The sequence below is a fragment of the Gracilinanus agilis genome, chromosome 3 (assembly GCF_016433145.1).
Source record: "Gracilinanus agilis isolate LMUSP501 chromosome 3, AgileGrace, whole genome shotgun sequence".
Lineage (NCBI taxonomy): Eukaryota > Metazoa > Chordata > Mammalia > Didelphimorphia > Didelphidae > Gracilinanus > Gracilinanus agilis.
The window spans coordinates 207,856,396-207,883,538 of record NC_058132.1 but is presented as its reverse complement, the minus strand read 5'-3'; the positions used below and the strand labels follow the sequence as shown (position 1 = coordinate 207,883,538).

The window sequence follows — 27,143 nt, the reverse complement described above, 5'->3', positions numbered from 1 at the left end:
TCAAACTAGGTCAATCTATCCAATTCTAATATCATCTAGCCCATATCTCTCCTCATTCACATATGCTTTCATCTGCATTTCTGCTCCCACAGTTCTTTGCAATATTGCAAGACAATCAAATGTCACAGACTTTGCTACTAACAGCATAACAATGATCCAGGACAATTCTGAGGACTTGTGAAAAAGAATGCTATTACCTCCAGAGAAAGAACTGTAGGAGCAGAAATGCAGATGAAAGCATATGATTTATCACTTGTTTATTTGGGTATATGATTTGGGGTTTTGGTTTTAAAAGATGACTCTATTACAAAAATGGATAATATGGAAATAGGTTTTGAGTGACAATACACGTATAAGCCAATGGAATTGCTTGTCAACTCTGGGAGGGGGGAGGGGAAAGGGAGACAACAAAAATCATGAACCTTTGAAAACTTATGGATAAATTTATTACTGGAATAGATATCATTACCATCTCCCTATATAAGAACTTTCTCTTTCCCTTCCCCATTGCTTTTCAGCTTCCTTTCATATATTCTCTTTCCCCATTAGAATATAAGCTGCTGGAGGGCAGGGGCTATCCTCCTTTTTGTTTATATTTGTGTCTCCAGCACTTCATACAATGCATGACACTTAGTAAGCTCTTAGAAGCTTGCTGCCTACCCACCTAATGCAACTCACAAGATGCCTCCTCCATGAAGCCTTCTCTCATTTCCCATAACCACCACCACCACTAATTCAGTAATAGACTCTCTAATTTGGATCTCACAGAGCACTTTCTATCTCTCTAATTTAACTATCACATATTACTGGGTATTACAATTACATGCACTTGTGTCTTATTAATCAATTTGACTCTATGTTTCATAAGATCAAGGAAACAAATTTTCTAAACTGAACAGTTTACTCATTTAGGTAGTCAGTGGGTAGAACATTGGGTTCAAAATGAGGAAGATCTGAGTTCAAATTCTGCCTCAGACATTTATTAGCTGTGTAATCTGGAAAAGTCATCGAGCCTTGTTTGCCTTAGTTTCCTCAATTCAAGACCAAATGAGATGATATTTGTGGAGTCTTCTGAAAACTTTAAAGGGCTACATGAGTTATTTCCCTCCAAAGAATGTACTCTCTTTATGATCTCTCTATGCTCTGTATCATGTATAGCCCAGAGTAGACTCTTTTCCAATACTATGTAAAAACAGCATACATACCTCAATTTTTTTCAGCCCAGCATCCACCCAGTAAAGCAGCTGACTAAGAGGTTCGAAAGCCAAAGCTTCCACAGTTTCCAGGCCTGAATTGATAATCACCTCTTGCCCCGAGCTCCCATTCAAACAGAGACGCTAAAGGGGGGGGAAATAAAGTTTTATCTGTTTAGGTTACAAAAAGATAAGCAAGTGGGTTACCTTGTTAAATGAAGTTTAATCCCTTTAAGTGGCACCTCATGCCCTATTTAGCTTAACAACTTGCATGGAAATCTTAAAAAAAAAATACATCACATACTTCCCTATCCTCTTAAAAGGAATCTACAAGAAAGAAAGGAATTTCCTTCTGATGACAAACACCAGCTAGTAAGTTTTAGAGAGGTCAAAATCTATATTGGGGGAGGAAAATACTCACACTGATGAAGTCACAGATATCTGAAAGACTGAAAACTCAGCCATCACCTTGGGCATTATTGAAAGTCTGGGGATCATACAGTGATCCCCCCTTAGGTTTTCCTGAAACAAGCAAGGGCTGATGATCCATTACTCTGTTCTATACTATTAAAATTCTTGTGCTTGCCTTTTTTTTTCCTACTTTTTTTTTCTTCTTCACTGTGACTTTACCATTTCTTGCTGTTTTTTTATATACTTCTTTCTAATTGAAATTTGATAGCTATTAGTAATATTCATTGTGCAAATAACCAAACTTATAATTATGTCTCACTTAAGAGTAAATAGGTTTTGAATGTGGGGCTATCATTTTTTAAACGTGTATGAACTTTGATACATCAGTGTTTATTGGACATCTCAGAGACCTTTCTTGTTATTTCCTTTCTGTGTTGTGGGCTGTGTATTGCCCCAAGCAGCTGAGATTCTAGATACTAGAACATAAGATTTGTATTCCCCACTTTAAGGCAGTCCCCCTAGTCACTAAGCATGGCCTCCCAGAACAAAGGAAAGTACCTGAGGAGATTCACCACAGAGAAGACTACAAGATAGATGCTGACCTTGGTGTACTAATACCAGGGATGATGCTGTATCAGACTAGAATAGCCCTGAGAAGAGTTCTCCTTCCAAACCCTCAAAATCCCTGACCATTTTTCAGGACACTCCTGAATAAATCTTATCAGATCTGGATGTTCCAACTGAGGCTGCCACTGAGAAGCTGAAGCACAAGCTCTCTAGTCAGGTGCCTAATCAGCTCACCTGGATGATATCCAAGGCCAAGTCAGACCAGTACAAGCAGTTGTGCTCATAGTCAAAGTCTAGGGCCACAGCTGCCCGCAGCCCCGTGACTGGCAATTGCTCGATGGCCCCTGAAGACAGGTCATAGCGGTGGATAGATTTCCTCATGGCATACAGGATGAACTCGTTCTCCTCTGTGCAAAGAGACAAACATACAAGGGCACCTCAGTCCACATGGCTGGAGATGGGAAGGGAGGGAGTGGGCAAGAGGGTTTCAGAATTTTGTTGAACCAATGATGGTTCACACTGATATGTCCCTTTAAAATGTGCACATCACCTGACATGCACTGTCTCCTGTTCCTCACAACAACCCTATGAGTTAAGTGCTATTCTTCCCCATTTAAAAGATGAGGAAATTAAAGCTCAGAGAGACAGTGATTTGCCCAGAATCACCCAGCAACTAAGTCTTTGAAGAGGGGACTCAAATTCAGGTCTTCCTTACTCCAAGTTCAGGACATGCCCCACAAAGGGCTGGAAGTACCACAGAGACTGACTCATCCAACTCCCTCATTTCACAGGTGAAGAAAGTGAAGCCCCAAGGACAAAGTGGCTCATCCACACACATACAGCTAATAAGCAGGTGGTTGTAAAACTGGTGCTTGAACTCTGACTTCTGCTCCAATAATGCCTTGGACACCTTTTCTCATTCTCTAAACTTTAAATTCTCATTCTTTTTGTTAGTCTTACCAACTAAGCCACCTCTTCTCAGGAAGTCTTCCATAGCAAATTAAAACTTCAAACTTATCTAGATTGAGGCGAGGAGCCTGGGATAATAATCCTATCTCTGGCCCCAACAATTTCAAAATCTCAGTAACCTCATTTTACTCAATAGAATTCAGGCCACACATCAATAAAATAAGAACAGACAAGATGGTCTACAGCGAAGTAGAAAGAACATTATTCCTAGTAGAAGTTAGGAGACCAGAGTTTAAGGCCCAGATCCATTGCTATTTTACAAGTCACTTCAGCCTTTCCAGCCTCAGTTTCCTTATCTGTAAAACAGGAATAGCAAACATAGTACTTGCCCTGCCTGCCCCATGGCAGGCATAATCAATCAAGTGAACAAGGAAGCATATATTTAAGTACGTATTGCGTGCCCAGCAACATGTAAGGCTTGGAGAATACAGAGAAAAAAGAAATAGTAACTGCTTTTAAGGAGCTTACACTCTAGAAAGCCCTTTGATAATAAATGCTGGGCTGGAGTCAGGAAGTTCTGAGTTCACATCTGACCTCAAACACTTACTAGGTAAGTGATTCTGAGTAAGTCACTTAACCTATTTGCCTCAGTTTCTTCAAGTATAAGATAGAGTTAAGAATAGCATATACCTTCCAAGGTGGTTGTGAGGATCAAATGAGTTAATATTTGTAAAGCTCTAGCAAAGTGCCTGACACATAGTAGGTGCTATATAAATGCATATTCCCCTCAAAAAATTGTAAAATGTTCAAATGGGTGTGAACTATTGGTACTAACGGCAGTACTAAAAGGTCTCCTTCAGCTTTAACAGTCTATGAACAGTCTAACAAGGAAGGGCATTCTCTCTCTACCCTCACTATATAGCTATTCATCAGTAGACACTGTGGTTTAAGCCTTTTTCCTCTGTGGTCTTTAGGACAACAAATTTCCCAGCCTTAAACTGACAGTAAGATGAGTCTCAAAACAAAAGAGACTCCACTGAAGGTGCCAAAAGCCCAGAATCATCACTAACCACTAGCACTGATGACTGCCTTCTAAAAGGAAAGATGCCCCAGGAAATACACACACACATACATGTCTCAGTGTGAATTTGCATGTAGTGTGTATACACATATACGTGTGTGTATATGTGTAGATAAATACATGCATACACATGCTGCCTGCACCAAGAGAGCTCCTACTTGTTCTCATCTTGCCTCTGTAAACTAACTGTATAGCTGACATCCCATACTTGGGGGTTAGCATAACTATCTGTCTTCTTCAGTCAAAACTTGTTCAATACTGTTCAAAGTGAGACTTGGATCATTAACTTGTGAGTCTCCTATAATTGAACAAGTTCTAATGTGCATGGCAAGTGAAAGATGAAATTCCACAGAAGAGAATAACCTTAAAAAAATTCACATTCTTCTAGTATACTGAAAAAAAGAACTACATTTGCAAGCATTTTTAAAATGGTAGTTTTGAAAATCAGTTGATTCACGGGGCCACCATATACTGATATGGATCGCCTTTTTGTAATGTGGACAATTCACCCAAGAACAAGGTCTACATGAAAGCCAAATGTTATGTACCTCATGAGATAAAAGAAAAGAGAAAAGGGGTTCATGTATAAAAATAGTTATAGTAGGAATTTTTTTGGTAGTTAAAAAAAAGGAAACTAAGATATGTTATCCTTTTGGAGAATGGCTAAACAAATTATGTAGAAAGGTAATAGAATAAAACATGACAAAATAGATAGTTTCCAAGAAAACTGAGATTTGTGTGAACTGATGCAGAAAGAAGTAAGTAGAACCAAGATAACAATTTAAATAACAACATTTTAAAAAGAAACAACTTCAAAAGACTTTAGAATACTAATCAATGCAGTGACAAACCATAAATCTCCACCCACTTCCTGCCCAGAAAGTAATGGCTTTAAATGCAGAATGAGGCATATATTTTTGGACATGGCCAATGTGGTGACTGTTCTGCTAGACTATGTATAATTGTTATAAGAGTATTCTTTTTGGTTCTTGTAGTTCAATTAATAAGACCAAAGGAAATGAGAGGGAGAAAATGTCTGCTAAAATGATTTTTTTAAAAAACCAAATGTGTCAAAAGGGCAGACACTAACACTGGAAACAATCTAGGTTGTAGTCCTTTTTTTTTCTATTTATTTGAAAAGGTCTTATATTCTCATACCATATTATCACTGCTAAATCTTTCTGATTTTCAAATAGATCTGTCCATTGAAACTCCCAATATCTTCTAAGGAGAGAAAAGAACACTACAAGATCTATGAAGAAGGCAAAAGAATTAAAAATGATGGCTACTCCAGTGGTCAGTAGCTAGCTTCATGATTAAGTTATATTTACCGCATACAGGATGATTCATTCTCCTCAGTGAGATCCCATTTTCTTTGCTTCTAATAAACTGATGTCTTTAGTATTGCCTGAGCCCTGTTTGCCTCAAGAAAGCAGACTTTCAAGAACCATGAGAAATTATAAAATGGAGCAGAACAGTACTGCCCAGCTCTTGGCTTGACGAAGCCACACATCATGTCTATCCCCCACATTTGCTCTGACAGTAATCATAAAGAAAGATCAAATATTTGCAAACCCATCAAGACACCTAATCTGTCTCATCTTTGCAAAGGAACAGGTGTTTTCCATCAACTCCAGGATGTCCCATTTCTCTTTAATGCTACATCTTTGCCTGCTAGACCAGAACGTACATTGTCTCTTATATTTAAGAGAAAGTCTCGGTTACAAATGAAACTGACCATTCTACTTCCTGTTCTATCTTCTATGCAAAGGTTCTTAACCTGGGGTTCATGAACTTGTTTCTGTGTGTGGTTTTTTTTTTAAAAAAGTAAATAACTATTTCAATAGAATTGGTTTCCTTTGCATTTTGTGTATTATATATGTCCTTTGAATATTATATTTCCTATGTATTTTATTTTATGCATTGAAAAATGTTATTCTGAAAAGGGGTCCAGAGACGTCACAAGACTGCCAAAGGTGTCCCTGTCATGCAAAAATATTAAGAACTCTTTGGTTCTACTGAATAGAAAGAAGGGTTTTAGCCCTTCAAATTGCTTTAAATGAACTGGGTTCTTTTTCTCTAGCTGAATTAACTTTAGCTATATTTTCTGCTGAAATATATACTCTAAACCCTTCAGCAAAATTATTAAACCCTCTTAACCAAAGTTGTCATTCATAAACAGCTCTTATGGATGAGGAGAAGGGAGTGAGAATTGAGCCCATATCATCTGCTCACTTTTTGGAGTTGGCTGAAAAGGTATTCTTTTTTTTTTTTTTAACCCCACACCTTCTGCCTTAGAATCAATACTATGTACTGGTTCCAAGGCAGCAGAGTGGAAAGGGCAAGGCAATGGAGGTTAAGTGACTTGCCCAGGGTCACACAGCTAGGAAGGATCTGATGCCAGATTTGAACCCAGGACCTCTGTCTCTAGGCCTGGCTCTCAGTCCACTGAACCACCCAACTGCCCCCAAGGTATTCTTATAAGTCTCCAGTGTTAATTATACTGCTAACGATGAAGATGAAATTAAGTACTAGTGAGCACCATCCGTGTCAGCCAGCAGCCAGGAGGCCAATGAGCTGCTGTCTCTGCCCTCCACACAGGGACAGGCTGCATTCATGATTCATTCGGCCCCTGTCATTGTTCACGAGACAGCATCATTCCCTAACGGAAGTCGGCATGAATCATTCCGCTTTGCCTGGGGAAGAGCAGAGAAAGGATGCTGGTGCTCAGAGAGATCAGAGAAAAGTGACAAACGAATGAGGTCAGGAAGGTGGGCCAAGAAGGAAAAGATGCAGGCTGGAAGAGTAACATCTTTTTTTTTTTTTTTTAACCCTTGTACTTCGGTGTATTGTCTCATAGGTGGAAGATTGGTGGTAAGGGTGGGCAATGGGGGTCAAGTGACTTGCCCAGGGTCACACAGCTGGGAAGTGTCTGAGGTCAGATTTGAACCTAGGACCTCCTGTCTCTAGGCCTGACTCTCACTCCACTGAGCTACCCAGTTGCCCCCGTAACATCTTTTTAAAGTTCCCCCAACTTCATGTCTATGCTGTGCATGGTTAGGTAAACACTGTCCTGACCTCAACTTGGAAAATGCCTTCGGCCCCACCTCTGCTTTGTACCATGCTGCCTGCCACAGTTTTCTGCAATTAGCATGCATGGTATATGTCTAAAGCTGAAGGAATTCTACTTAACTTGTGCCATCTGGCATGCAGAGCCAAGGTCTCCAAGTGACCTCAGGCCCAAGGAACCCAGCACCACAGACTGAGGCTTGGAAGGGACCAACCCCTTCATCTTGTAGTCCAAGCTTTTATCAACACTTACAAAGTGCCAGGCACTGGGCTAAGCACTGGGCATACAAACACAAAGGCAGTGGGGTGGCATAGTGGATAGAATACTGGAGTCAGGAAAACCTGAGTTTAAAATCCTGGTTCAGACATTTACTAGCTTGCAAGTAACGAGAGTTCTAACAGCCTCAATTTCTTCAACTGTAAAATGGGAATATTAACAGCATCTACTTCAGAGTTGTTGTGAAGATCAAAAGAGATAACATGTATAGAGGGCATGGCAAACCCTAAAGCATTATAGAAATACTAGCTGCTGCTGCTACTACTACTATTATCACCACCATCACCACTGCTATTACTACTACTACTACTACTAGTACATTTTCAGATCTTGCGTGTTCTAAGTCCTTTACATGTTGTCTTAAGTGGAGCATGAGAATGCCATCCTCACCAAACTTCAGCCCTGGGGCATCAGCATCCTTCAACCTTAAACCAAATGCTGCTAAGCAATTAGCCCGAGTCCTAACATGACTTCAGGGTACCTACGGGTTTAGGTGTTGCTGTCAGGTAAGAAAGTGATCACGTTTTACTGGGTCCACTAAAAGGCCTTTCCTCTATTACAGAAGTGCCAAACTTGTAGTCTGTGGGCTGTTAGTACCCCCTGGTCTTCTAGAACCAGACTGAAATGTAATTGGGAAAAGTTGAACAAAAGAAATAAAAACGCAATACAGTGTTGTTGTTGTTCAGCCATGTCTGACTATTTGTGACTCCAGGTGGGGTTTTCTTGGCAAAGATTCTGGAGTAGTTTGACTTTTCCTTCTCCAATTCATCTTACAGATGAAGAAACTGAGGCAGGCAGGGTTAAGTGATTAGCCCAGAGTCACCCAGATGGTAAGTGTCTGAAGCCAAATCTGAACTCAGGTCTTCCTGACTTCAGGCCAGGAGCTCTATGCACCCCACCACCTAGCTGCCTCTGCAATGAAGATAATGGTCATTTGTGATTTTCTATGTCGTTCCGTGGCCTGCAGGGATCAGTTCCATTTCATTTTGCTGCCACCGTTCTCTTGCGAGCTAAGCCTCCCCACCTGTGCTTGTGAGGAAGCAATGCCAGCTAGGAGGGAGTCATTGGGAAATAAAGTCTCTCTTACCAGCTAGGGGGCAGGGGACTAGTTCTCCCTCCAAGCGGGCTTCAACATCTCCACCGCTACAAGTGTCTCCAGAAATCTTTCGGTATCTGGTTGTGTCACAAAGGAAAAAGAAGATGAAAGGCAAGTCAGTAAATGATACCTCCAAAATAATCATTCTTAGAGGTGTAACAACACTATAAATCTTGGGCCAAGCAGAGTCAAAGCAAGTCATTTCTCCAGAAAGTTGGCAGAAAGGCTTCCTCTCCATTTGGACTCTCATCTACAGGCAGACTGGATAGGCTTGAACAGTGCTCCTGGAGACCATCTTTTAGCCCTTTGCTCTCCATGCTGAGTGGAAAACTATCATTGGGCAAATCCCATAAAGATCACACATGAGTCAGGACAGATCTTTTAGGTCATCGAGTCTAAGCTGCACCCTGCTGTGCTTAAGAAGGAGGTCTACCCGCTCCCAAGGAAGCCAATTCAATTTGGGGATAGGTTTGGAGGCTTTCCCCCATAAGTCTTCCTGCCTATGTGACATTACCAAGTGTCCCTGTGTGTTCCCTTTTCTCCAGGCTACCTCCAATTCTTCAACTGGTCTTCACAAGGCATGTTTCTGAAAGCCTCACCATCTCATCACCTAAGAATAAGATGAATTCTTTTTTTTTTTTAAACTCTTACCTTCTATCTTTAAAAAAAAAACGATACTAAGTATCAATTCCAAAGCAGAAGAGCTGTAAGGGCTAGGCAATGGGGTTAAGTGACTTGCCCAGGGTCACACAGCTAGGAAGTATCTGCCATCCTATTTGAACTCAAAACCTTCCATCTCCAGGCCTGACTCTCTATCCACTGATAGAGATCCACCAATAAGATGCCCCTATATGATAAATTTTTGCTTAAATTCATGGCACCTATAGCTTCAGGGGCATGGATTTACTCATGTGGCACACCCCTATTCTGAACACATCCTTAAACAGTGGAGAATCAGGGCTTGGCAGGGTTCAGACTCAGAGCTGCCACCCTGGCTCCCCTGGACACAGTATTGTAGAGTCATAGATCAAAGAGACCTTTGTTGCCTTCCAATCCAATTTCCCAGGCATTGCACAAGTCCCATCTATAACATCTCTGACAGATTGTCCTCTAATTTCTACTTAAATAAAGCCAGCTGAGAAGGAGTTTCTATTCTGCAGGCAATCTTTTCCCCTCTTGGGTAGTTTTCATTTCCCCATTCTATATAATATTAAAATCTTTGCCCTTATAAACTTTTGCCCACTGGCCCTAATAGTTTTGCCTCCTGAAATGACACAGAACAAATCCACTACATCTTCTTAAGAAACTTCAGAAATTAAACTAACACAATTCAAAGAGAGTTCTTAAATGTTCACCAGGTTCAACATACCAGGCTACACAGTCAAGATACAGATAATAAAGCAGACATAGGCCTTGTCCTTAAGGAGATACAGGTATTAAGGGAGACATAGGCCTTCCCCTCAAGATTCTTATGATCTAATAGCAAGGCTATGACATGGTCACCAAGAGGGAAAAATATGAGTTAGACAAGGATGCATACTGTGTAATGGACTGTGGCAAATCTGAAGATGCTAAATTATTTCAAGCTAGAAGGAAATCAAGGAAGATTTTGTTGGGGAGGCGGCCTATGAGCTAGGCCTTGAAGAAAAGAAGGAATCTGAATTGGCTGGGGCTGAGGGGGTGGGTCTAATCTAGGGCTCTAAGAAGACTTTCACAGAGAAAGAATCTAGTCTGGAGAGGCTGGATAAGAGGGCATAAAAGGTCCTTTTGAACTCTGCATTCGGTGACTCTATGATACCATCTTCAGGAGAGTCAGGGTGACAACTCTGAGTCTAAGCTCTGCAAAGCCCTTATTCTCCAGGGTTTAGGAATGCTCTTGATGTACATATGTTCAAAATATAAGTGCTCCAGGTGAGCCTGAAGGAAGGACAGAGTATGGTGAGTAGTCCAGTTTGCTTGGAAAATAGGCCATTAGGAATATGAGCTGAGAAGAGGGCCGTGCTGTAGCCAGGTTGTATCAACTCATTAAAGTTACTTGTTAAATGTTCAGTGTGAGTATTTGTACCTAGTAAATCAGTGAATGCTACAAGCCAGGGCTTGATTTATTGTTTTGCTAACTGTCTAGATTTAAGAGAAAGCTAGACAAACTGTTAAAAGTGCAGATTAAATAAAGATAAAAGTGTGTCATGAGTACCCTCCCCCCCCCCCCCGAGAGCCAGTTGTTAAAAATTTACCAGCACATCCTTGGCTAAGGGGCAGTCTACTGAGCCCTGAACACCAAAATAAGGAGTTTCATCATTATGTCAGTTTAGTTTAGTTGATAAGGCAAAAAGGAGGTTGTTTTTTGTATGTTAGCCCAGTTCTGCCAACCCAGCTATTCAGAAGCTCTTTTTAGGGGTGAAGCAAAGCCTCAGCTTGCAAAGCAGGGGATGGGTACTGCTCCTAGCTGTAGAAGGCAACATGTCAACAGCCAGTACAAACAGATCCAGTAGCTGGGAGAGAATAGCCGCCTTGTCCTTCCACATCCTAACAAAGACCGAGTTTTTCCTAAGAATACAACCCAGTGGCAGGGAAAGAGAAGCCTGGCAGAGAGACAAATCTTGCTCCTTCCCTTTTGTTCTTTTAGGTGGAAAAATGGATAGAGCTCTGAGACTGGAGTCAGGAAGGTCTAAGACTGACCTCAAGACTCTAACTTAGCAATGTGACCCTGAGCAAGTCACTTCCCTTTGTCTGCTTCAGTTTTCTCATCTGTAAATAGAACATAGTTGCCCCTACCTCTAAGGATGGCTTTTGAGACTAAAAAAGCTGATCTTTGTGAAGTGTTTAATAAACCTTAAAGCACAAAAACATGCTAGCTATTTCATAAGGGAGGCTATATCATCAAAGTCATTAAGGCACAAAGAAGTTGTGATTATAGAGCTTTCGTTTTTCAGTCATTGCAGTTGTGTCTGATTATTCTTGATCCCTTCTGGGGTTTTCTTGGCAGAGATACTAGAGTAGTTTGCCATTTCTCACTCCAGCTCATTTTACAGATGAGGAAATGGAGGCAAACAGGTTAAGTGATTTTCCTAGGGTCACACAGTAAGTAACTGAGGCCAGATTTGAACTGAGAAAGATGAATCTTCCTGATTCCAAGCCAGGAACTGTATTTACTGAAGCAGTAAGCTGCCTGCCTATACTACAGAGCAGAACTCTTTAGCTTCAAGGGATCTTTGGATAGATTTCAGAGGAGTCTGTAAACAGGTGAGAAGAAAAATACATTTTATTAATTTTCATTAATCTCTAAATGAAAGTTAGTACTTCCTTTAATTATTCATAGAACATTTATTCTGAGGAGTCTATAGACTTCAACAGATTGCCAAAGAAGTCCATGACAGAAGAAAGTTAAGAACCCCTGATATAGACAAAAAAACCATACGTTCTACAAGTCTCTCCAAAGAAATATCAATCTCTCTAACTTTGCATTTCTAAGGATGATATTACCTAGAACAATGAGAAATTCAGCCAGAAGAGTGTTTTAAGGGGCTCACCTTTATTTGTTCTGACAGAGGAACTAGTGGGAAAGGCAATGGAAAGATGACTGATTTGGTTCTTTCAACAAGGAGCAAATAGAAAAAAGAAAAGCAGAGAACTCAGAAACATGGCTTTTCAGGTTCTGTGGCTATCTATGCTCTCTTGAGCTGGTAGCTTCATCTCTCTAGGCCTCAGATTTTCTATATGTTCTGTGGGAACAAATTTGTTTATCTCCTACAACCCATAGGCTCCCTGTAAGAGCACTTAATATAAAAGTTAAGCACACATTTCATAGAGGAGAGCTCTAAAAATGGAAGGGCTATTGGTGATAGTATCATATTAGAGATAACAATGTTATTACTGCTAATTGGAGGATGATCCATAAAATAGGAGAGAACACAAATCTTCAGGCCAAAAGGAGGTATGTGTGAAGTCTAGGAAAAGGGAATTGAAGCTTGCAACCAAAGTTGAAAAGAAAGAACCATAATTGTCAAAATGATTTTATCCCCTTCATTCTCTAATTGGAAGAAACAACAAGGGGAGAATTTTATTCTGCATTTCATTCTTACTATCAGGAACATTCTGGGTATTGGGGCAAAATTGAAGGAGGAAATAGTGGGGAATAAGCTTTTGTTAAGTGCCTTTTATATGCCAGGCATGGTGCTAAGGGTTTTACAGTTATCTCATTTCATCTTCACAACAACCCTGGTTGGTAGGTGCTATCATCTTCATTTTATAATGGAGGAAACTAAGTTAAGTGAACTGTCTAAGCTCATGGAGCCAATTCGTGTTTGAGGCTAGATTTGAATTTGTGTCTTCCAGACTACATATGGGACCCTGGGGGCAAAGAGATAATTTCCTCCTAGAGTTTGTGATAGAGAAGAAGAAAACTAGATATAATTTAATTCCGTCCCTAGGTTTAAAAACAGTAACTTTCAAAAGGTTCCAAAAAATGAGCAGGATCCCAGATGTGGACTAGTATTTTACAAGAGATGTAAGTTACCCAATAGGGAAAGGAAGCCCTCAAGATTGAAATTCTGGGTAAATAAAAGGAAATAATTCTAATGAGAAAGAATAAAGAGTTATTTAAAGGAAACAACATGAAAACTCAGGGAACTCATCAGCATCCAACTTAGCTTTTTCAAAAGATATGGATGGAAAACGGAAGTGAGAGGATACAATGAAGTTGAATATAAAAGCATGACATAGTCCTGTAAAATAATGTCAGAAACACTAAAGTTCATACTGGGCAGAGTTGGTGAGGAAGGATAAAGACCAAAGGGAGGTGTTTTTTTTTAAACCCTTACCTTCCGTCTTAGAATCAATACTGTGTATTAGCTCCAAGGCTGAAGAGTGGTAAGGGTTAGGCAATGGGGGTTAAGTGACTTGCCCAGGGTCACACAGCTAGGAAGTGTCTGAGGCCAGATTTGAACCTAGGACCTCCCATCTCTAGGCCTGGCTCTCAATCTACTGAGCTATCCAGCTGCCCCCAGGCTTTTTTTTTTTTTTTTTTTTTTTTAAAGCTGAGCTGGGGTAGGGGGGTGGGGGAGTCAGAGAAAGGATATGATCCTTTTGGGGTAGACAGGATAACAACAATTGACAACAAGGAGAAAATAGGGTTACTGAAGTCATACTTTGCTTCACTCCTCTTTGCTGAGAATGTCCCTAGCACTGGAAATGACAGAAAAATGATTCACAAAGAGTTGAGCCAAGATAAGTTAGGAGATAAGACAATATCTAGCTACTCAGGAGACATTCCAATTCATCTAGGTGATATATATATATATATATATACTATGCTGGATTATGCCCCAGCCATAGTATGCTAGCCATAATATGGCTTTTCTCATAGTATTCCCACCATATTGGGCCCTGGCCAGACCACATCTAAAGGAGGAAGGACATTAATGTTCTCAAGAGCATCCAGCAGAGGGAAAATCTAATAATGAACAGTCATAAGTCCATGCCATGAGGATCACTTGAAGAAACTGAGAATATCAAGCCAAGGAGAGAAAACTAGAATGGAGGTAGGAGGAGGAAGGAAGAAAGAGTAACAGATAATAGTATCCTAGCAATAGGATATAAATAGATAATATAATAGGATGATGGGCTATATCCTCAGGCATTTCAAAAAATTGGCAGATTTAATTATTTAGCCAGTGTCAGGTACATCTAAAGGACAATGAAGAACAGAAAAGGAATTACTGCAAAGTGGGAGGGCAGATGTTTGAAGTTGGGGAAGAGGAGGGGTAGAGAGGCAAAAAGAATGGAGTCTGCAGACTATAAAACAGGGAGCTTGACTTAGATTCCCAGCTAAATTCTAGATCAGAGTATTAAAGAGTTGGTTAGTAAGTACCTAAGAAGGAGAGCTATGACTACAAAAAATCAGCATGATTCCCTCAAGAACAGGTTGGATTAACCTCATTTCCTTTTTGGACAGCATTTACTAAGCTGGAAGATCAGGGGAATGTGGCCTATCTAGTTTACCTAGATTTTAACAAAACAATTGAGAAAGCTGCTCATGTGATTCTGGTAGGAAAGGTGGGGATGTGAGTGTGTGGACATATGATCAGATGGATTTGGAACTAGTCAAACAAATGGACTCACTCATGTTTCCATGTCAGTCTGCAACAAAGGACCCATTGAAGTGTCCTAGGGATCAAGGCTTGGCTCCCGGCTGTTTTTATTCATTATTGGATAAAAGCATAAACAGCACACTTATTAGAGTTTTCATATGGCACAAAGCAGGAAGGAATCTGTAAGACACTAGATGAAAGGATCCAAAAAGACCTTGATGCACTTAAGCATTAGGATGAATCTAATAAGATGAAGGATCTTATAGCAGAATTCAAAGACTGGATTTCTCCAGAAGATGAGGGAGGCAAGACAAGAAGATGGTTTGACAAAAAACACTTGGGAGTTGAGTCAGATATGGCATGGCAAAACCAAGAAAGCCAATAGGGTCTCGAGCTGCCTTAAGAGAAGCAGAGCCTCCAGGAATAAGTTCATGATAATCTTATTGTATAATGCCCTGCCCAGATCACATCTGAAGTACTATATTCAGATTTTGATGCCACTCTTTAAGAAGTACACCAATAGAATCCAGCAGAGGGCAACTAAAATAACCATGTCATAAATCCATGCCATATGAGTATCCATTGAAAAAAGATGAGAAAACTTGAGGGAAGAGGGAAAGGGAGGTAATATTATAATAGTTATCACTTAACATAGTTCTTTTAAGGTCTGTACTGCATTTTACAAATATTAATGTTTTGTCCTCACAATAACTCTGGGAGATTGTTACCATCATCTCCATTTTATAGATGAAAAAAATGAGGCAGAAAGAGAATAAGTGACTTGCCCAGGATCATATAGTTAGTATCTAAGGTTTTGATTTGGTTTGACTTGAACACATTTTCCTTACTCCAGGTACAAAGCTCTATCCATTGTACAACCTAGCTCTCTTTTAAGAATCTGAAGGATTGAAGAGGGATTAAGATTGGGGGGGGGAGAGGGGCACAAAATTAGGAACAATGGGTGCAAGCTGAAAAGAAACAACTAGAAGCTTAATGTCCAGAAAAAAATTCCTAATAATTAGAACTACCCAAAAGTAGAATGAGGTGCCTCAAAAGGGAGCAAGCACCCTCTTACTGGAAGTCTTCAAATAAAGGTTAGATGACAAGTTGACAGGATGTTGTAATGTTATTCTACAGGTATGGGCTGGACTACATAGCTACTGAGATCACTTCCAGCTTTAATATTCTGAGGGGAGGCGAGAGACCCCCAAATATAGGTCTCTCTATGATAACAACACCAGTCTCCTGACACGCTGCACTAAGAACTCTCATGATACATACGTACCCTCTTGTCTTCCTGTAAGTAGAGCCAACGGGACAAGGTACAGGAGGAGAGAAGGGTTTGTTGGCAAATTCGGGATCAGGAACACAAACTTCTAATGATAGATCTTCACTCATCTTGAAGCCAAAATCACTGAAAAAAAGGCAGAGTATTAAGACTGTGAGAGGGGGCAGAGCTTAGGAAGCCCATCTCGATGTTTCATCTAGTGAAGGAGCACAAAGACTACTTGAGACACATAGTATGTCCTCAGAAATATACTAACTGAAAGAATGAACATCCATGGGCTTTGGGTCCCAGGCTCTACTTGGAACATCCTCAACTAAACATTGAGTGAATGAATGAACCTCCAAAGGCCTCAATAGGCCTCTGGTCCTGAGATCTGCCATAGACAAGACCTTGGCTCAGTAATGGATTAAATGGCTACTGAGATCCCTTCCACCTCTAATATTCTGGGGCACCCACAAACATGAGTCTGTCTAGGAAAACAAAGCACCCTCAAATCCTCATTTTCTTCATCTGCAAATAGAAGTAGGGGTTAGACTAGATTATCTTTGAAGTCCCTTTCTATGAATCAAATGGGACTTCTCCATTAATAAACATTAACAGAAAACTTTCATTTTTCCTTATTAAATGTACCCACTTTAACAGTTTCCCTATATATGTTAGATATTCAAGGAGAAAACTAGGTTTTTATGCTGTCCAAAAGAGAGAACCAAAGCAAAGGTGATTTGGTGCTGTGAGATGTGCCTCACTGAGAGAGCAGTGTGGGCTACACAGGGAGAGGAGGACAATACTGTGGTCACTCAAACTGAGCTCTGCTTCTGGCTCCTTTCTGTGTGCAGTCTAAGCCGGGAAGATGTTGGGAATGCCTAACCCTAAATGAAACCATTATCCAAAAGAGGCTTAGTAGTAGAAAATACTTAGCCTTCCTCTGGAAGGGATACCCTGTACCTGGCCCTTCTAAGACGAGAACAATGAGTTCTCTGGCTCCTTTAACCAGGAAAAATTCTAGCCATTAGCCACGATCTAGGACAGCAAAATAGAACTAAAATGGCCAAGAAATGGTGGATGCTGGAGAGATGAAGCTCAGAAGATGGGAGCAGAGAATATCATGCTCGGCAGCCAGCATAAGCCCAGCAGGGAAAAGGAGAGCATCATGCCCAGGACAGAGAACACATCCATTCAGGAGTGGGTCCAATGGGAATAGTGCAACGGCATCTCTAGGCAACAGCACCAGACGGGCAGCTTCAGAAGTAAGAGTTAAGCAAGGTGGCCCAACAGATAGCACACTGAGCCTTCAGTCAGGAAGAGACGAGTTCAAACCTGACCCCAGGCGTCACTGGCTGGGTGACCTGAGGCAAGCTGCTTACTCTCCATCTCAGTTTACTGAACTATAAAATGTAGATAATAATAGCACCAACCTTCCAGGATTGTTGTAAGGATCAAAAATGAGATCATATCTGTTAAGTGCTTAGCACAGTCCCTGGCACATAGCAGTTGCTGTTATTATATTTACTCCACATGTGCCCCTCCTGCATGATTCCTCCATCCCCACTTCTCCCCAGGGATGTCATGTGCATTTGTGGGAGACGGAGCCCAAGTTGATAGAGGAAATGGTTGTCTATTCTGATTTTTCTTACTCAGCTCTTTCAATAGATGATGCTGCTTGAAATCACTGTTTCCTGGGTGACTAGGTAACCATACTGGTGAGGGCTCATGAGCTACTACTTGGAGTGGATATGGATCCACAAGAGTAACTTGAATCTGGGGTAGCGACACATTAGGGGGTGGGGAGCGTGCATGTGTGTGTGGGCACAGGTGTGTGTTGGGGATGTGGCAATCCAATTGTTTATACAGAAGTGTTCAAGTAAAGGTATTCTATTATAGCTATGTTTCCTGTAGTTAGTGGTATTCCCCAAGACCTATGGAGGGTCTAAACACTTCTCAAAGGGTCTGTCATTCCTAAAAATGAACTCGAAAGCTGAAATGCATTTACGGTTCAGAAGCGAATTTCCAATTTGTAGAGATCTAGACTCACAGGAAGACAGATAATACAATGAGAAGGATTGGCCCACCTGTCTGGATAAATAATTTCATCCCTCTGACTTTTGGTTTCCTTCTCTGTAAAATGGCCACACTGTAGGAAAGGATTAGAGCTAAGATTTAAATTCAAGGTCTCTTGATTCTGAGATTGAAGCTCTTGTCAACATATCAAGAAGGGTTCCTCGTGAAAGAAAGCCCCCAAATGGGCGCCCTAGTCCTCATTTTGCTCCCCATCAGGGCAGCACATCTCACACCCTACTGTCCTTCTAACAGATCTTCAGTGTGGAGAGGCTTTTCTTGAGCCCTAAGTCGATGCCTGACTTACCATTCATAGTCCTCCCTCGTGCAGGAACAATTTGACACGACCACCGGCCTATCGAAGTCTTCCCCATTGAAGCATGTTGCATGTGGAGTCCTCCGTTTGAAGACGGTCTTATGCCCCAGCAAACATTCATTTCCCCTTTCATCAGATGGTGACCAGAGCTTATAGTCATTCTCAGTGCAAGGTACCCCTGGGGGTGGAGGAAGAAACAGGAACGGAAATGTTCCCCATAAAGTCCAATTGCCCATCGTCCCTCTCCCAGCCTCCCAGTGCCTGAGGATCAAACACTCGAGTACTGTCCTCCCTTCCAACAGGCAGCAAGGTGCCTGCTCTCACCAGGGCTGCCTCCACAATATCTTGTGAATCTGCTCTCTCCTCTCTGCTTACAAACCCATTACCCTAGTCCTAATTCCTTAGACTATGGCAATAGTCACCTCACTTCTAGTCTCACCTCTGTCCATAATGCTGAAATAATAAACTTCCTAAGGCACAGGGATGACGGTGTTGCTACCCTGCTTGAAAAACCTTTAGGGCCTCCATATTGCCTCTAAGATAGATATACAGATTCCTTGTTGTGGCGTTCAAAGCCCTCCATGGTATGGCTCCACACATTCGATATGATTCCCCTTGATGTGCTCCATGTCCCAGACAGACCAGCCTAGGATCTGATTCCTGCCTCCATCCATTTGTGCAGGCCATTCCCATGTTCTTACTGGCATGCACCCAAGAAGTCCTTAGTTTCCCAGGCCCCTTATCTTAAAAAAGGATTCATTATACTACCTACCCCACAAAGTGGTTGTAAAGACATTGCTTTGTAAATCTTGGAGGGCCATGTAAACATGAACAGACCAGAGCCTGGCAGGAAAAAGCCAGGCAGGGTCTGAAGTCATAAGACCCCTTCTGTGGCCCCAGACAAAGCACTTAATTTTTCTGAGCCTCAGTTTCCTTATCTATAAATAATATCATCAACTTCTCAAAGCTGTCATGAAGATTGGCAAAAATAAATATAAAGTACTTGGCAAATCTTAAAAGATGTGTGTAGAAGCTGGACTCATTGAAGCTAATTTGACCTAGGAATACCTCCCTTCCCCTTGATTCATCCAGCAGTGTAGGATGGGATCTTAATGGTGCAGGGGCTTCACAGGACCACTAGACTACTTGGAAAGTACTTTACAGTACCCTAAGAAGGAGGTGAGAGAGAAACTATAAGACTTACACAAACTCTTCACTGAAACCCAGAATTCCCTTGAAGCCTATCCATGGAAGAAGCCTTGATCTGAATTTGTTTTATCTGCAGATTTCTGATATTTTGTTTTGTTGTTTATGCTCACATTCACCTTTCCCTATCAAGACAGTAAACTCCTTGGGGGCAAGGTTAGTTTCTTTAATCTGCATTTCTCAAGAGGGGCTGGTTTATGGTTCTGTGCACAGAAGGTATTCATTCTTCCAATCAGTGTTGACTGACCTATGCAGCAATGATTACCAAGAGGGTGGTAGCAGATGAAGTCACTTACCCAGCACATCTGTTGTGTTAACCTGCAAGATCAGCCAACTGTGCCCATTCTCTTTGTACGACCCAAAAATGGTGAATATGGTGCTCTTTTCTCCAGGTTCGGTGAGAAGCCCATACACAAATACAGGCTTCTCTGAGAAGCTGAATGTTTTCCAGGTCTCTCCTTCATTGGTACTGTACCTACCCAAACAAAAAAAAGGAAATTCAGGAGGTTAAAATTCCCTGTATTAGACAGCCTCAAGGGCAGGGAATCAAGCCCAGGAAGACAGGCAATGTTTTGTTTACTTATTATAACAATATTAAATTTTGTCCTTGTGAAAAATGACCTAGAGGGTTAGCTCCCCACTGAGCTTATGAGAGACCTAGGATTAGGAACCATCCTACAGTCTTTTTAAAATCTCAAATTACATACAGAACACACATATTCCATTTTCATTTTTCATATATTTTTGAAATTTCAGGCTTATTTCTTCAGAATGAAGTCTTTGATATATCCAAAGTAAAAACAGTCAAACCTGTCTTTTATCCTTATAACATTTTACTTTCTATCTTACTAATTGCTGTACAGGTCTTATTCATCCACCACTATACTATGAGCTCCAGATATAATTCCTTAGTTTGTCATTAAAGTTTTACCAACCTAGTTCCAGGGTACCTTTCCTGAATTACTATGCATTACTCCCTATCATGCCCTTTATGGTTCAGCCAAACTGTCCTGCCCCCTACAACCCCAACCTCCCATGCCCAGAATTCATTCCACTGCCCACCACCACATTTTGGAGCTCCTTCAATGCTGGGTTCAAACAACATCTACCATCCGAAGCCTTTCCTACATGCCCAGGAAGGGGTTCACAAAGTATGAGGCAATTTATAAAATGAAATTCTGAGAGTAGTTTCCCAAATGAACCCAATGACAGAGGAAAAGAGAAGCAAGACTGAATGTTGGATAATCTTTTTTTTTTTAATTTAAACATTTATTAATAATCATTTTTAACATGGTTACATGATTCATGCTCCTACTTTACCCTTCACCCCCCGCACTCCCCCCACCCATGGTCGACGCACATTTCCACTAGTTTTGTCATGTGTCCTTGATCAAGACCTATTTCCAAATTGTTGGTGGTTGCATTGGTGTGGTAGTTTCGAGTCCACATCCCCAATCATGTCCACCCCAACCCATGCGTTCAAGCAGTTGCTTTTCTTATATGTTTCCTCTCCTGCAGTTCTTCCTCTGAATGTGGGTAGCATCTTTACCATAAATCCCTCAGAGCTGTCCTGGGACATTGCATTGTTGCTGGTACAGAAGTCCATTACATTCAATTTTACCACAGTATATCAGTCTCTGTGTACAGTGTTCTTCTGGCTCTTCTCCTTTCACTCTGCATCTGTTCCCTGAGGTCTCTCCAGTTCGCCTGGAACTTCTCCAGTTTATTATTCCTTTTAGCACAATAGTATTTCATCAACCGCATATACCACAGTTTGTTCAGCCATTCCCCAATTGAAGGACATACCCTCCTTTTCCAATTTGTTGCCACCACAAAAAGCGCAGCTATAAATATTTTCATGCAAGTCTGTTTATCTATGATCTCTTTGGGGTACAAACCCAACAATGGTATGGCTGGATCAGAGGGCAGGCATTCTTTTATAGCCCTTTGAGCATGATTCCAAATTGCCAGCCAGAATGGCTGGATCAGTTCACAGCTCCACCAGCAATGCATTAATGTCCCAATTTTGCCACATCCCCTCCATGAATGTTGGATAATCTTATAAGCAGGATCCAAAATAGACTTTCATATATCAGAATAATATGTATTACACTAATCTTCATTAAAGCTCAAATCTTTTATTTAGATTAAAACAAAAATCAAGCTCACAAGTCTAAAGGACAGTGAGAAGCATGGCTGTACCACAGTTCATGTGAGTAAGACTCAGCTATTAATGTCTCCCTCATGGAAACTCCCTAGTATTTATTTTTTATATATTTGTATGTGTGTGTATTATCTCTCCTAATAGATGAGTTAATACTTTAATAAGATCCTTAAGAACAGAAACTATTTCATTTTTGTCTTTGTGTCTCCAGCATCTACCACAATGTTTGGCACACAATAGGTATTTAATAAATGCTTAATGATTGTCTGAGAATAATTTTGTGACCCATAAGCACTGAGCACTGGCTTAGAACAACAGGCACTTATTTATAAAATTTATAAAAATATTATGTATTTATAAGATATAATTTGGGGAATTATATATGTACAACATATGCTTAAATGAATTCATTTCACAGATTCACAAGAAACTGTACTTTCTATTGTACTCTGATTTTTATTCACATAGAGCACCCTATGATGGGAAGGACTTAGCTTTATCATAAAGAATGTAATGATGGTGAAGATCATTACGTAATGGTAGAAGAAAGCAGAAGAAATGTCTTCCTTTGAGGTTTTAATGAAAGGAGAAAAATGCATCCTCTGGGATGTTTAAAATACAGAAAGAGATGAGCTGACCTTTTCAATCTCCTTCCTTGCTTATGGTTTTTCTAAAGGCTGAATATCCACTTGTATACATACAAATCTAATGAAGTTCTCTTGCTTGGCAGAAATGATGAGTAGAGTCTGTCTGCTTTGTGACAATGCTGGAAATCCAAGTCTTTCGCACATTGCCTAATTATTTCTATTTATAAGTCCCTCCAACTCTAGCTAACCTCAAGAGACAAATCATTTCATTTCCCAGGAGGTTCCAGAAGGGCCCAACCAATAACGTCTTAATGAGGCCAACGAGCAAATGCGCGGTCAAGCACAGGCCTGTTGCTGAAACAAAACTGTTCATTTAAAAGAAGACTATTTTCTAGTACTTCTTAAAAAATAGACAAAGAGCTACTATAATTACAACTAGTAAAGGAAAATAGGAAAGGGTTACTAGGGTTGCTGTGAGGAAACTCCACAACCCTTACCCAAGTGCAAACAATAGCTGTTATCAATTCAGAGCAATGATGGGAACAGATTAATGAAATGGAAGGTAACAGGCCCCTGGGAGAACATGGCCACATCATCTCAGATTGAGCAGCAGGTGAAGTACAGGCAGAATACCTGAGAAAACAGTCCCAGGCAAACACAAATACTAAACTTTGAGATCATAGACCTAGAGCTGGAATGAGCCTCAGAGACTACCTAGCCCAACCCCCTCTTCTTTTAAAACCCTTTTCTTCTTAGTAGTAATTATAAGGAAGAAGAGCAGTAAGGGCTAGGCAAGTGATTTGCCCAAGGTCACACAACTAGAAAGGTTCTGAGGCCAAATTCAAACTCGGATCCTCCTGACTCCAGGCCTAGAACCCTATTCATTGTGTCACCTAGCTGCCCCTCAACCCTCTCATTTTATAGATGAAGTGAAGCCCAACTTTAAATGATGTCTATAGTCATAGGAGGCATCATTTGAACCCAATTCCTCTGACTCCAATGAAAATATTCTTTCCACTGTACCAATCCAATCTAGCAAATATCTAAGAAGCACCTACTATGTTTGTGGGAGGCATCATACAAAGTGCTGGGGGAAAAGTGGAACTGCTTGTCAGCTCTGGCAGTGGGGAAGAAAAAGTGAAGAGGGGGGTTATGAATCATGTAGCCATGGAAAAATATTCTAAATTTTTTTAAAGTGCTGGGGGAGTGGAGGAAACAGAAGAGGTTATATCCTCTGGCCCAGATGGTTGGCTAGTTCAATGGCAAATCTTTGAGGAAAACATGCTTCCAAAAATGTGTAGGGAACAGATATTCTTCCAACAGAGAGAGCTGGAAAATCTAACAAAGGAAAAAAGACTCACAAAGAATAAGATAATCTTAAAATGAAATTTTGACAATGTAATTTTTCTATCTTCTAAGAAGAAAGGAAAAGGAGGTGATATTTTATATTAAACAACACAGTCAGACATAAAAAAGGTCTCATAGGCATGGGTATTAATTTTATTCTTATTAAGGTTCAAATCTTACTCAAGAAAAATCAACCTCCCAAGTATGGGATAGTGTAAGACACAGCTTACTGTTCCTAGGGTTTTAATGGTCTATAAGTTCAATATGAGTCAGAAGTAAAACATGGTGGCAAATAAAATTAATATAATCTAATGCTGCATTAAGAAAAGCACAACACCTTTTGACAAAGGGGATTAAAGTCCCATTCTGCCCTGCCCTTGCCAGACCACATCTTAAAAACCCAACTTGGCTCTAGCCACCATATTTTGAACGGGGGTGGGGTGGGAGACATTCTACCAACTGCAGAATGTGCAGAGGACAGGTGGCCAACATGATGAGTCTCAAAATTTTGACATGAGAAGTTTGGTTGAAAAAACCTGGGTTGTTGAGCTTGGAGAAGGATAGGAGGAACGTGCTAGCTTATCTTAAGGACCCAAAAGGCTGCTGTGCAGAAGTAGGACGAGATATGTTTTGTTAGGATCAATAGGTAGAAATTGTAGAGAGGTGGTTTGGGTTTTTTTTTAAAAATAAGAAAAAACTTCTTGATAATTAGAGCTGTTCAACCACAACTCTTCAAGTAAAGCAGAGGTCTGTGAATTTGTTTACTATTTCAATAGTTGTATTTCAATGTAATTTATTTCCTTTTGAGTCCTATATATTTTATTCTATGCATTTAACATTATTCTAAGGGAAGGGGTCTGCAGATTTAATCAAAATGTCAAAAGGATCCATGACAGAGCCAAAACTGAGCAGCTGTGAAACACAGGTTCAATACTTAGAGTCCTTGGAGGCTGATATTTCTCTGGGTCACCTGGTAGTGACCTGGTAGATGGCTTCCTGAACAAGTACAGGCTGGACTAGGTAACTTGGGAAGCCTCTTATAAGATGGGAATTCTCCAAGAAGTTCCCATTTAAGGGCATGACCACAAAAAGGAAAGATGGCCCCTTCACCAGACATGAATGGAAGACTGGTATGAACCTATTAAAACAGCCTCAGGCAGGCAAAAACTCAGAATAAACAAGTTTTCAAGAGTGCATTTGTAAAAATACAAAAAGAGTAACTTTTAAAACTATATTTAGAGACTTCCGGTTAAGATGGCGGCAGAGTAAGGAGCAGCTGCTCGATCTCTCCTGACCGAACCACACAGGACCCCTCAAGGGGAAATAAAAACGAGTCCAGAGGAACGAAGGAACCCCACAACAGGGCGCAGCATTGAAGGTACGCAGAATCAGGGCATTTCCACACTTTAAAGGGGTGAAACAGCACTCACTAAAACACGAGAGGAAGAAGCCCCTCCCCCACCCCCCACACCGCACAAGCGGGTAAACAGGACTGGGGTAACCAGATAATCACTGGCAGCCCCTGAGCCCGTACCTGTGCGCTGCAAGACGAGGGACCCCAGGTGGCTGGGACTTTCCCGGAGCGCCCACATGGGTGAAGGCACCGCCTCCGCCGGGACAAAGGCCCCTAAAACACGGCCTTTCCCAAGCACTGAAGGCATCGCCTCAGGGGCGAATGAAGATCTCCAGCCCACGGACTTTCACTACCTTCTTGGGGGTGAAAGCAGGGCCCTAAGAGCATCAGCGCAGGCAAAGGCAGTGCCCTAGGCTTGAATAACGATCACCAGCCCAGGCTTGGACCTCCAGTGAGGACCTGGTGCAGACCTGAGCGTGGCTGTGGAAGCAGCCCCAAAGACTGCTGAAGGAACCTCGGGCAGAGGGGCAGACTGGGAACTACCAGGAGGCCTGACCCCGAGGACAAGGAGACCGGAGCCCCCCACCCCCACCCCCACAAGCTTGCAAGGCCCAGGCAGACCCTGAGTGCAAAGACAAAGTGGAAAAGGGGCGGGGCTAACAATGGCCAGCAATAAGGAAGTCCAGAAGAAAAAGACCATCAAGAGAAACTCTGGAACACTCGACAACTTCTACACAGAGAAAATCCAGACAACAGAGGAGGGAAAACAAAAATCCAAACCTCCCCAAAAAAATGAAAACTGGTCACAAGTTATGGAAGAGTTTAAAAATGAAATGCTAAGGAAGATGGAAGAAATCTGGCAAGAAAATAATAGTTTAAAAGGCAGAATTTCGCAATTGGAAAGTGAGACAAGACAACTGAAGACCAAAAATGACCAGATTGAAAAGGAAAACCAGTCCTTAAAGGCTAGAATCGAACATTTAGAAACCAATGATCTCTCAAGACAACAAGAACAAATAAAACAAAGTCAAAAGACTGATAAAATAGAAGGAAACATGAAATATCTCAATGAGAGAGTGACAGACCAAGAAAACCGGTCTAGAAGAGATAACTTGAGAATCATTGGTATTCCAGAAAAGGCAGAAATTAATAAAAACATGGACTCCATACTCAAAGAAATTATTCAGCAAAATTGCCCTGAAGTTCTACAACAAGAGGGCAATATAGACATTGAAAGGATCCATAGAACACCCTCTAAACTGGACCCAGAAAAGTCAACACCAAGAAATATAATAGCGAAATTGAAGAGCTTTCGAGTCAAAGAAAAAATCTTACAAGAAGCCAGAAAGAGACAATTCAAATATCAAGGAGCACCAATAAGGATCACACAGGATCTGGCAGCCTCAACACTAAAAGAACGCAAGGCTTGGAATACAATATTCAGAAAGGCAAGAGAGCTGGGCCTTCAGCCACGAATCAACTACCCAGCGAAACTAACCATATACTTTCTGGGGAAAGTATGGGCATTCAACAAAATTGAAGAATTCCAAGTTTTTGCACAAAAGAGACCGGGACTAATTGGAAAGTTTGACACTCAACCACAGATATCAAGAGAAAGATGAAAAGGTAAATAAGAAACAGGGAAAAGAAAGAAAACTCATAGTCTTTTAAGCTTGACTCTTTAAGGGCATAAATAAGATTTAATTATCTGTATTACTAGGTGGAGAAATGCTATGTATAATTCTCTGTAGTGAACTCTATATACTATTATAATATTCACTATTATAGCAACCAGAAGAATAATTCATAGGGAGAGGACAGGATACTAAATGGTCTAAGATGACACAGGGGGTGGGAAAGAGGGGAGGAATAGTGGGGGACACCAAGAAAAATCCGAGTAAATAAGAAAAATAAGATATTCTATTACACACAAAGAGGGCAGGGGAAGGGGAGGGGATAAATACTACCATAAGAAGGAGAGGAAGAGAGCATTAAGAGGTAATAATCAAACCTTACTCTCAGTATAATCAACCCGGAGAAGGAAGAGTAGCTTTATTATCCATCTGGATAAAAAACTCCATCTAACCCTACTGAGAAAGTCAGAAGGGATAAACCAAAGGGAGCAGGGGAGTGG

General features: G+C 41.0%; 1 protein-coding gene across 1 annotated transcript in view; it reads right to left on the bottom strand.

Annotated features, from left to right (window-relative positions):
• SORL1 (sortilin related receptor 1) overlaps positions 1–27,143 on the bottom strand; it is a 246,842-nt gene that overhangs the window by 86,624 nt on the left and 133,075 nt on the right. Inside the window, exons 13-18 of the mRNA XM_044669646.1 lie at positions 19,854–20,032; positions 18,343–18,529; positions 15,978–16,106; positions 8,595–8,680; positions 2,406–2,578; positions 1,206–1,337 (exon numbers count right to left, since the gene is read on the bottom strand). Coding sequence (XP_044525581.1) covers positions 1,206–1,337; positions 2,406–2,578; positions 8,595–8,680; positions 15,978–16,106; positions 18,343–18,529; positions 19,854–20,032 — 886 coding nt within the window. The remainder of the gene's footprint in view (positions 1–1,205; positions 1,338–2,405; positions 2,579–8,594; positions 8,681–15,977; positions 16,107–18,342; positions 18,530–19,853; positions 20,033–27,143) is intronic.